This window comes from Lissotriton helveticus, chromosome 7 (assembly GCF_964261635.1).
Source record: "Lissotriton helveticus chromosome 7, aLisHel1.1, whole genome shotgun sequence".
NCBI classification, from domain to species: Eukaryota; Metazoa; Chordata; class Amphibia; order Caudata; family Salamandridae; genus Lissotriton; species Lissotriton helveticus.
The window spans coordinates 864429197-864441893 of NC_136068.1; the positions used below are offsets into that span (position 1 = coordinate 864429197).

At 37.0% G+C, this 12697-nt stretch overlaps 1 protein-coding gene across 1 annotated transcript in view; it reads left to right on the top strand.

The window, feature by feature from the left end:
* Positions 1-12697, top strand: part of SLIT3 (slit guidance ligand 3) — a 1039834-nt gene that overhangs the window by 75144 nt on the left and 951993 nt on the right. The window contains exon 3 of the mRNA XM_078653381.1: positions 11591-11662. Coding sequence (XP_078509507.1) covers positions 11591-11662 — 72 coding nt within the window. The remainder of the gene's footprint in view (positions 1-11590; positions 11663-12697) is intronic.

The window sequence follows — 12697 nt, forward strand, 5'->3', positions numbered from 1 at the left end:
TTCCTATAGACCAATTAGTCTTTTAAATTCCGACTACAAGATTCTTATGAAGATCTGGGCTCAAAGATTTGTGTTGGCAGCCCAGGAGGTAATACACAAAGATCAGACGGGATTTATAGCTGGGCGATATATGGCAGCCAACACAGAATACTTGATACAGGCGTTAGACTATTTAAATGTTAATTCGATCACTGCATGCATCTTAATGATTGACGCTGAAAAAGCATTCGATTTAGTTAATTGGTCAGCACTATTTTCTTCCTTAGGTTATTTTGGTTTCCCTGCCCCAATTATTAGGATGATACAGAATATTTATGAAGGAGCGTCAGCCCAGGTGATAATTAATACTAGGCAAGCAGGGAAGATAAAAATAAACCGCGGCACTAGGCAAGGTTGCCCCTTATCGCCCTTGCTTTTTACTTTTTTTATCGAACCCTTGGTAATAAAAATAAGGAATAATGACGTAATATACCCTTCAATTGCTGGAATGTCAAAGTTAAAACTGTTTGCGGATGATATTATTTTGTATCTGGCTCCAGATAAAGAAAATATTTTATATCTCCTGAAAGATCTTAAGGAATATGAGAAGATCGGGGGTTATAAGATCAACGAGAAAAAAACGGAAGTTCTTATTTTAAATTCAAGTATAGATTTTCTTCCGTTAGATCTCCAGTTCCAAGCACAAAAACGGGATCCAATAAGATATCTAGGGTGTTTTGTGACCAGCGAGTATCAAGAACTTTTTTGATTGAACTATATAAAAATGAAGAACAAAATTAAGAGTCTACTCGAACAATGGGACCTATTGCCCTTGTCTCTGATTGGCAGAGTAGCTCTGATAAAGATGAATGTATTGCCTTTGCTTTTATTTCTGTTTAGCAATATTCCAATTAAAGTCAATACAGCTTTTTTTAATGAACTCGAATCTATGTTGAGGAAGTTTATTTGGAATAAAAAGGCCTCAAGAGTCAAGCTCTCGGTAGTACAACTATCTGTAAATCAAGGTGGGCTCGCTCTCCCCCATTTTAAGACATATTATGAAGCAGCTTTTTTCGATATAGTGGCAGGATTATTAAGGAACAGACAGACAAGAGACAATTTTTTTTTGGATAGAATGCTGAAGGAATCAGGTTCTCAAATTTTTTCTTTTTAAAAACTGCAAAACTTCCTAAGAAAACAAGATATAAGACATTGATGGGGTATTCATCCAGATTACGGTTTTTATTTAAAAAATATGGTTCAGATGGATCCATTTATTTGAAATTGTCGGAATGCACTAAAATGGGTCTCAAGATACCTCCGAATCACTTGTTAGAATGGGAATCTGCCGGATTTTGTGAAATAAGGCACCTACTCATTCAAACTACGGTAATCAGTTGGCAGTTGGTTATAGATAGAACACACCCCAGAAGGCTTATGTTTTTTGAATACTTACAACTGATTTATTTTATAAGAAAAGAAATAGGAGGCTTAAATACAACACCCAATGTCTTGTTAACAGCTTTATATGGGGAGAAACACAAGAGTATTGGATTCTGGTATAAAAAATTAATGCCTTCCGGTTTATCTCCTATAATTACTGATCATTTAGAAAAGATAAGCCTCTCGCTACAGTGCGTTTTTTCAGATAAAGATTGGGAGGTAATATGCCAATTAGGAAACAAAGCCCTCCGAGCAGCTAATTATAAACGAATGTCCTTTCTCTCTCGCTGGCTGGCGTATTACACTCCTGAAACCTTACAGAGAATATTCCCTGAATGTGAAAATAAATGTTTTAGGTGCAAAACTAGGGACCAGGGGGGTTGGTATCATATCTTCTTCTCTTGTCCAAAGTTAGAATCCTTCTGGAAGGGGATTTTTGCAGACTTGGAGATTGCAACTGGGAAAATTCTATTACCAGAAGCGGAGGTAGCCCTTTTCGGTATCTGCAAAGAAAGGAATAGGTTCAATAAATCAGAAGAAGTGTTTATTTTTATTTCTACTGCAGTAGCTCGGTCTCTTATTTTACAAAATTGGAAATCTATGGTGATCCCATGTCAGTTGAAATGGGTTAATAAAATGAGAAGAACATGCAATTTTGAGAGAGCTTATGCAGGTAGAGTGGGCGCGATAGCCAGATTTGAAAGGAATTGGAAATATTTTGAGAATCTTGAATTGATAAAAGGAAGTTGATTATTTTATTTGAATCGATTTTTAGTGATTATTGCATCAGCACTTTAAAAACCGCAAATACATATTTATGTTGTTATGCTAGTTGCTCATGTACTTTATCGTATATACTAGCAAATTTTGCACGATATTGCATTCGCACTTTAAGAAATGTAATAATATCTCTGCTGCTATATATCGATGAAAGGTAATAATATTTTTGCTGCTATACATCGGCTGTTTCTGCACTTTATTGTACTAGTCACTTTATATAGCTAATTTTGCACATTACTACACTAGCACTTTGAGAATTACAATAATATTTTTGCTACTTTAAATCGCTGGTTCTCGCACTTTATTGCACTAGCACTTTATAAACCGCATAGTAATCTTGATGCTTTTTTATTAGATGTTTATATATTAGTCAATTCAGCACGTTTTTGTACTAATATTTCAAGAATGGCAATAACATCTTTGTATATCCTCATTTTATTATAGCGGTAGGTTTATATGAATTATATTAGAAAGTTCGATGTATAATATCAGTTGTTTCTCATGTACTAGCACTTTAATATCGGTATGTTATTGCAGTTGTTGTATTTTCGCTGTGGTATTCTAGTGTCTAGGGTTGTCTCTTGTATATTGTTTGTAAATTTGTGTCCAACTATGAAGAATTTAATGTACTAATGTTTTCCTACGGCTTGTTCAATAAAAAAAAATAATAATAAAATAAAATAAAAAAAAATAACAATTCCACCACCGCAATGCCTGTACTTTCCCCAATGTTTGCGGGACTGCGATATAAGAGAAAATCTAACCTCACTTTTTGTTTCATTCTTACATTGCTAGCAAATTTTACCCCCTTTATTTCCTTTCCATATCTCAGCCCCTTTCCTTTATGCACTTTCTCAAATTTGATTCTGGGTTTAGAGTAGTATATCTCATATCATTTTATTTTTGCACTTTGCCCAAATTCATTTTGATTGGAGTTAGAATTTAGTTTGGAGTTAGAATAATACATCCCGCCTTCTTGATTAATGCACTTTCTCCAATGTTTGCAGGACTGGAGTTAGAGTAGAAAATCTTACCCATTTTATTCATTTACTTTACCCAACTTTACTTGGATTAGAGGCAGAATAGTAAATCTCACTACGCTACATTACTCATGTAATTTCCCCAGTGGTTTCATTTATGCACTTTTCTCTAATTTAATATATTCCTAGTTATAAAATATTTGTAATAGATATTTAGATTAAATATTATTTTATTTGTTGCATACAATTGTTATGTAGTCTATATTGTGGTAGTAGATTTTTTTGTACATTCTATATTTCTGACTGTAGATATTTAGTATGATATACTTTCGTAAACTCATGCAGTAATGGAATGTTTGGACTCAATTCTGTTATAATCGTGTAATAGGATGGTATATTCTGACTCATATTGGAAGAGAGGGGAGTTATTGAATGGTATAAAGACATATTCTTGCATATTGCTTGTGCAGGAAATTCCCCAGGAATTTTACGGGTTACCTTATTATTAGGTATAATCACCTGCTTGCTAATTAACTAGAATAATGTAATCACTTCTATTACAGATACCTTGTGAGATGTAATTGATCACTTGAGACAGCTGCACCAAACAAATATTGGATCAATATATTCTTTGGAATGTACTTAAGTGTTTAGATGCATAAACTGAGTTCTCAAATACATTGTGCCAACATGTTGAAAAGTACAGAACTCATCGTCAAGAGAATTATTCGAGATTTCAGATTCAAACTGTATGCCAGCTTAAAGCAGATCAAATTGATTTACATAGTCATTATGACTAGATCAAAAGCTTAGTGCATCAGATTAGTCTTAATTTCCAGATGCAGTGTAACAGACTGTGAATAATTTGCCACTTTCATTTTGTTGGGTGGTCGAAGTTAAATAAGGTGATGATTTCACACCAATTAGTTTCATATGGGATCACAACGTGTTTACTTCTTTGTCTCCAAGCTAAGGGCCTGGTTTAGAAGTTGGATAGTATTTACTCAGGCAGGGTGATGGAGTATAATATTCTGTTACCCTGATAGAGTATCCATCCTCAAAATGTAGAGTTTTTTCTGCTGGCATTGCAGCTCTAGTCATTTACAGGGACTGCTACCTCTATGAGTAAAAGGGTTGACAGACAAATCTGTTAAACATGATGGCAGCCTGTCAAACTTTTAACAAGTTTTTGTTTCTTCAAAAACAAAATTTCTAAGCAGGATTTGTTTTGGGGAAAAAACTAAAACTACAGACCCTACACCATGGGTGTTGTCTCCCATCATGTGGGGGTCATTTAAACATTCTAACTGCCCCTTACTGCTAAATTGTTCACAGCAGTAAGGGACAGTAAATACTAGCAATTCATACGCCTGCTCCAAATCAGGCGGGTGGTCGAATGGCCAAATGTCTGGCAGCCTGATGGAGTCAGTGATGGAAATGGCTGAGCCTCTGTCACTCTCATACTAAAGGTTCACCTGATTGTAAATGAGACGGGCTGACCTTCACTTTGGTGGAGAGAGTACTCAGTCGCCAAAATCTAAATCAGCCCATATAAGAGTAAATCTCCATCCCCATATCCATAAGGACTACCCCAATGCTGCTCCAATGTAGGAACGAGTCGAAAACTCGCCTCATTATAGAACACTACATCACAATGCATTAACCACCCACAAACCAGCTACCACTCCTATCACTTGTTGGCCTTATATTTGTCTTTACCCTAGTACCGTGCTCCACTGCCTTTTGTGCAGGTTGGCTTTCAAAATGACCCCCAGTCATAAGGAAGTCTATCACATAAAAAAGGAGTGAAGTAGCTGTAATCTACTTTAGCTGTAAGAAAAAAAAATAAAAAAACATTAAATGGAGAGAGAAACTAGTCTGGTTACTTGGACACTGGAGGCAGTATAAGAGTTTTGGACTCGGCTGCAGTGATGCAATCCAAGGAAATAATCTCCCAATCCAAGTATAGAAAGTATCCATCAAATAATTTTTCTAAAAGGGATTGAGGATGAAACGGGCAGAAAAATAACGTGAAAAATAAGACCTTCACAGCGTAGTTCTCTGCATGCTTGTGCTTAAATCAGAAGCCTTTCACCCAGGAAATGCTTCTTTTTGACAGAGAGTACTGCTGTTTTCTTTCTTCAGCTGCTTCTAAAGTCAGGCATCCTATGGTTCTGCTGGAGGCAGGAGTTCTCTTGTGGACGAAAGTTTCTATTGTGTAGAGTGAGTGTTGTTCTTTACTGCCACACTTTATGTGTTTTAACATTCCTATTGCATAGGACCCATTTCCCTATGATTGGATGTTTTACATCTTTATTTCAGCCCTGAATGTGCATGCGTTCCACATTGGATGCTGGGAATATTAAAAATTCATATTAACCTGATTGAAAGATCCGCCCACGACACTCACTATGCACAAAATGAACAACATATTTCTCTAAGAGAATATTACCAAGGCTGCCATTTTGTATTTTGTCACCTTGTTGAGAAATTAGCATTTGTAAGGAACTTCTATATTTCACAATACCTAGAGGTATATTTACTAAGATATTGAGTCAGGTTTGCATAAGGTGATGCAAATCAGCACAAAATGTTTATTTGAAATTTACTTTCCAATGCAAAACTTGTTTTGTGCTGTAAAGTCGCCTGAAAGGAACGCACAGCAATGCCTTGCACTGCTTTGCATTATTTAGCATCAAGGGGTGCTCCATGCATAGCACATTGGCTTTCCCTTGTAAACAGCCATGAATCCAGTGTAAAATCCCATCTATTACAAAAGAGTAGACAGGGTTTCACATAAAAAAGAATGCTGTTTGGACATTGGCATTATCAAGGAGAAATGTTTTCCAGCTTTGTTTGTGTGCTGCACTCTGGAGCACACATACAAAGTAGTAAAATGTTTAAAGTTAGTCTAAGCATAGTATTTTGTACTACAAGGATATCCTTCCAGTGCAAAACATATGCTAGACGTCAAGTACACACCCTTGCATTAAAGTGTGAAGGTGTATGCATGGCGCTGGAAGCCTTCACCAGCACTGGAGCACGAGTAGGACATCACCATAGCTCTGTCCTACTCTCTCATACAATGCAATGCAATGCAGCAACTTTGGTTGCTGCTTTGCCTTGCAAACCATTTTAGTAAATATACTTCCTAGCTTCTAAATAAACATAACTGTCTAGTTGTAATGCTCCCAGGACATTCAGATTGGCAGAAATAAATATCTTGGGATGTAAATATCTGATTGACATATATTTTCATTTATGTTTCCCAGGTGGTCCGGTTGCACTTTTGACTTTTAGAATACACTAATTCTAGTAATGTTTTGTAGTTATAAGGTAGATCAGCTGGTTCCTATACATAATGGGGCCTAATCACATACTGCATTTTGTAGTATGTTTAGAGGTACTATAGTAGTAATACTAAACTACTACAAAATGCAATTCAAAAGCCTACTAGTGTAAATCTCCTCCTCTAATATTATTTCTATGGGGCGATCTTTGCACATGTACGTTTACTACTTAGTACTAAATGTGGGACACACCAAGAGGAGATGAATCCCTGGAAAAAAGAGCACTAAATAGGAGGTTTTAGGTAGGAGTAAGGAAGGATTTAGGGAAATGAGGGAGGGGTTTAGGAAGGGACAATAACCAACCCACAAAAAAGTAAGTCCATTGTTGTTCTAAAACTGCACTTTTAAACTTATTACAACCAAAAAGGTACCCAAAACAGTAGTAAACTAAACCAGCTCAGAGTTGGAGTAGATCAAGCACCGCACATGGCCAACCACTGGGACTGCAACACCCTCTCATAGAAAATAATAGAAGTAGATAATTTTAGTAATTATTAATGCTTAATTAAATAAATCTATTTTTTTTTATTTAAAATGTACAAAAATAACATATATATATATGTATATATATATATATACACACACACACATACATGTATAGTGCTGTACCATTTTATGTATTTTGTTATGAGTTTAATGTTAAAAATAAATTTATAAAATGAACTACTATTTATCGTAGAAATATTTATTTCTAATTGTTTTACCTAAATAAACTTTTTTTTTAACTTTTCCTTATACTTTCCCATTTGGAGACTCCACAGTCAAGGTGGAGATCTCCCTATGGTAAAGTGTAGGGGAAAATTAGAAATTTTTTAGTAGTTATAATAAACTAGTAAACATAGTTTTCTGTTAAAGTATAATTTTAATTAATATTATTTATCTTTATTTTAAATTTAAAATTAAATAAAGAATTATGATCTAATAGGAGGTGCCAGGGTGTGCAATTAAATGTAAATTATTTTTCTGAAGTTTTAATTAAAACAAATACAAAAGTTACAAAAAATGTTTTTATTATACATTGATAATGAATAAAAGTGATGTATAGAAATAATTGAAAGTAATTTAGTTACATTTTAACAAAAGTTATTATTACTTTCGTTTTAAAATTTAAAAATGGTTGTTAAATATTTTATAAAGGAATACTAAATATTTTCCTATTTTAACATTAAAGTGTATTTATTTATATATTTTTAAGTATTTTATCTAATTTAATTAACGTAACATTATTTTCTAGGGGGTTTATTTTAAGTCTCTGTCTCAATTATTTACTACTACTGTTTGTTTTTGATAGTTATAACTTACATTCCTAACTGTGTCTTCACCACCTATTTCGCAGGTTAGAGACTTGGAAGACTACACTTTTTAGTACCTTTTCACTTGGATTTTGTGAACAGTCAGGAGTAGAAACATTACTCAAAAGTGTAACAGTAAATAACGTGTAAATTACTCACAATTGTAAGTTATCTTTATGAATAGCCCAGAAACAGATCAGTTTCATAGATTATGGCCCTTTTGACCTCGCCACCGTTCAGTATTAATCAAAAAGACCTGCAGCCTGGGACACTACCATTCAGGGCCCAGTAGCCGGACTATTCTTCGCACTTCTTTTAGGGTCCCCTGCTTGTCTCTTAATTAATTAATTACATGACCTAAAAGATTTAAATTATGCTGATACATGTATTCCTTCTCTCGGGACCAGCAAAAAAATACTAGCTGTCCTACACGGATCACAACTGTTCCAACAGTTCACTTGCATGGTATTTCCTTAATGTGGAACCTGCCTGGCAGACAGCTATCAGGTGGGGCTACATGCTAAAAGATAAAATCGAGACATTTCATTTGGATTATTGTAAAGAAATGCAACTGTGAATCTAAGCTCACCATATTTTTTTTCCTTTTAAATATTACAGTATATTAAACTGGAATTTGTATGTGGCTAAGTCACCCACAGAAATTGTACCTAGTAGTTGCTCAGATCAGACTACATCAAAGTTGTAAAAATCCTCTTAGCCATCTCCATGCAATGCACGGCTGTCACTTGGCGCATGTCTCTTCACCACGAGACTCCATTTCAAAAGTGACAGTGCCTATCTGTGAAATGTTCTTTTTAACTGCTATGTTTGGGTGTGGGGGACAGCAAATGGAAACTGAGAACCTGTGCAATTCTTCCAACAGGCTTGACAACTAGAGGAGTACTACTTCAGGTCCTTATAAATACCCTTGAGAAACCGCCTCATTGTGGTCTTAAATTTGAAATAGGACTAAGGTTGAGTTTCTGTATAAGGTTATGGAACTCTGCTGTGCCTTGCAGTATTGTTTTTATATGTACTCCAAGAAATCCTTTGTTCCTTGTTATAGACATTTGCAGTGCTCAACCGCTCCCTTTACTAAATGGTGCTAGGCCTCTTTGATACAAAAATGAAAGAGATGTTCCTATACACTGGTAATAAATCCATATTCAATGAAGTCCTTAATTTAGGTCCATTTCAAATCATAATATAATGTATACTGTACATACCTATAGAAATCTACTCTGACATTTTTAGCTTCAGTGCATAAAGAAATTGAGGTACGTCAATTTTCCTTAACTTGTTTCTATATTTACTGTGATCTGCCGCATTGATCTCACTTGCAATGATTCTGGAAAGAGGTGTCTGTTTACGTCCTTTTGGCAGACAGTACAAATTATGGTCTAATAGCTTCTTTTACCTTTCTGCTGCAGCAGACATTGCAGTGACAGAGATCAACTTCTATAGCTAATCTAGAAAATATAGTTGTCCCAACTGGACTGCAATAAGAAAATTGTACAGTAATTTAGTCTTGCTTACCAGATAACTTTTAGCTTTCTGTACGTGGATCCCCCTTGTGGGCTATACAAAAATCTTACAATGAGCCTAGATCTCACGCTTTGCTTAACAATTGTTTGCTTTATGGTTGTTCTTATTTACTTGCTTCTTATTCAATAGCATCCCTTCCTCTTCCTGTTTTAGTCTCTCACATGAAGCATAGCCTCTTCGCCATCCTTTGGATTGGTTGATTGGTGTAGTTGCAAAGTGTGTGTTTAGAGAGCTACTTTTTTCTGTTTGAATAAGCAACCAAATAATTCTTGCTCTCTCTCATGTGCTCTTTACCTCCACCAAAGCCTGCTTTTGCTTCTCCTCCCCTAATGGTCACTTGAAAACATTAATTTAACAATTTTACATTGTTTGGAAAGTCCCATCAGCTTTCATTTGCTACTGGGTCGCTCCACATTCTAAACATTGATTTCACATGCCTTGGTTGCTTTTCGATCCCTCACCCATATCCTGTTGCTTGCCCCTCATTACCCCAATGCTCTCCTCCATTGCTCCCTGGCACTTGCAATCATTGTAATTTTTTTTTATTTTAATTTTTTGCAGGGCCTGACAAAATCAGTTTCGCGTCGGGCTGCTCTGCTGTCTCAAAAGCACAATCTTATAACAAAATTATATTTCTTTAAATGTACCAATCTCAGTGGCATTCAGCATCTTAAATATGACAATTCTATAGTTGTGCACATGCATGGTGACATAAGCATGCTCATACGTCATCATGTAAGTGCACCTCTACAGAATGATGCAGCTGGGTGTAGTGGCCACATCATTGTGGCATTTTCTTCATGTGATGATGCTCAACAGCTTTGCATCAGCAAATGCCTGGATATTAATCTGAGGTGGCATGGTGTGAAAAAGAATGATGGGCTGGAGTGCTACCTAATCATTTACCAGTTGCTAAACAAATTGGAAGCATTCTTCCCATCACCTTTTGTGTGTTTTGGGGGGTACAGATTTGTATTCTGAGCGTAGTAGGAAGAGGTGGATGGCTTTGTATGAGTCACAAAGAGATTCTAATAGTGGCATGCAGTATTGTAACTGAGTCGGTGTCTTGAAGGTGGCAAAGAATGGTGCATGGCTTACCCTATTTCAGCATCCGTAGAGGCAAATGAACATGATATCCCATGCCTTTTTGGTGGTATAACCTGCAAGTATCAGATTAGTTGCAGCTTTGGTTCCTTTAAACTCTGAATAGTCTGGCCATGCATGCTTCACATTGACACTCTGTGACCAGTCTTCCGAAGAGTAATCAATAGGCTTTGAGTACGTATGGAGATTTGTGGTAATTAACCCTGGGCAAAGCACTACCCTACGCTCGCCTAGTTTGCGAAGTTTGCACAACTTTGCACTACGCGAACTGCACGTAGCACAGTGCAAACATGCGTAGCGTAGCATAGTGCAGCGGTCATTTTTGGCTTGCTCGCGGTCCTCAACGTCAAGTTGGCGACCGCGAGCAAGCAAAATGACATCCTCGCGAGACTTTTTCCTTGTTCGCGATCAGCAACATCAAGTTGCCGATCGCGAGCATGGAAAATAAATCTCCCGACGAGATTCTCAACGCGGAATGGTCAGGTTTCTCATTGCGAGTGGTCGCGCATGCTCGCGACCGCTCGCGATGAGAAACTACCAGTCTGCGTTGAGAAACCTGCAGCTCGAGTAAAAATCTACTCAAGCGGCAGAAAAGAACAGCTCGCACTGTGCAAGATGCTGTTTTCAATGATTGCACAGTGCCGGATGCTTGTCCGCACTGTGCAATCATTAAAAACGACATCTTGCACAGTGCCAACATGCTACTACACAGTTCGCGTAGTGCTACGCGTACCTCGCATAGTGCAAAGTGCACTTCGCGTAGCTACGCGTAGCGCTACTTCGCGAAATACGCCCACCCCTAGTGGTAATGTAAAACCCACATGTTCTCAGCGGAGGCAAAAATCTGTGAATTACTGCTGACAAAACTACCAGTAGCAGAAATTGTTGTACTACAACATATCAGTGGCAATTTTGCTATCTGTAATCCTGTTGATTTGGGATTTACCATAGGTTCTGTTATCTTCATATTTTACATCACTGCGCACCTCTAGTCAATCTCCACTGATTTTGTTGCTTATAGCCAGGCTCTTTTAATGTAATCTAAAAAGAAATCACACACATAACACAATGCTATATTGATTGCATATTCTAAGTCCTTCTTTTACTTTCATTGCAGACATTTGGAAGATAATCAGATCAGTGTAATTGAACGTGGTGCGTTTCAGGACCTAAAGCAACTTGAGCGTCTGTAAGTATGACACATCTATACATTTTCACTTTTCACCTGTAAAGGAATTCAGCTTTTTTCTCTGCCTGTACTGCAACAAAAACAATGCACAGAATTGACAGTCTGGAAAAGAACCGGGGGCTTATTTTGGCTATCATTCTGGGTAGGTTGGTTATTCCTTCCATGTCATCCCAGACACTCTATCGAACCCTGGACTCCCTGGACATTTGTGTAGTCGCCGAATGCCTTCTGGATGTTGTAGTCTGCTTTTGCTTCCATTGAACTAATTGATTTGTAGGTGAAAACATCACCCCAATTCTGTGAGTCTAGATAAAATATAGCTAGAATATATACATCTCAAACCAGTTTCCATGGTTTTGCTGTGAATGTGGCTGTTTTTGATCCAGATTATAAATCACTGCAACTATTGAGCAGAAGGAAGGTTTCATTTTAAGCCTCATCCCATCGCACAACAGAAAACTCCAATCTGGGCTTGGTTTATAGCTATATTTAAAGAAAAACTGGAGCAGTGTTATTCTTTGATTGACCGACATTACTGAAAGCTGCTCGGCTTGAGACTGACTCAACTTCTCTCTGTCATGGAGCAGATTCTGTTTTTACAGCACTGGCTTCCAGACAAAAATGTACTCCCACAACATTTTAAAGGGCGAACAAAAGCCAATTTTATTTTATAGTCGGAGCCTTTCGTTCCTTCTGACCGCTCCAAGGCTTACTTTTATTTTTTCAGTTCCGAGGCGGGGTGCATATATTTTTTTAAAGGTGCTGATCACAATTCTGGAGCTAGAGGCTGAAATTCGAATTCAGCTGATATTTTCAAGAATGGCAAGAAAGTGCAACCCCCTACCCCCTCACCCCCCATTGTGATGATGTCTAACGTGAGAGTACTTTGAAAGGTCAGGTGGCTTTAAGTCCAACCTGAATGCATGGGTCTGAGCCCAGAAAATCACACCTCTGAACAGGAAGCGCCAGCTCCTCTGCAGGAAATTCTATCTTCTGTACAGGAAATGTTATTTAACAACAGCAGCTTAGGGTTCA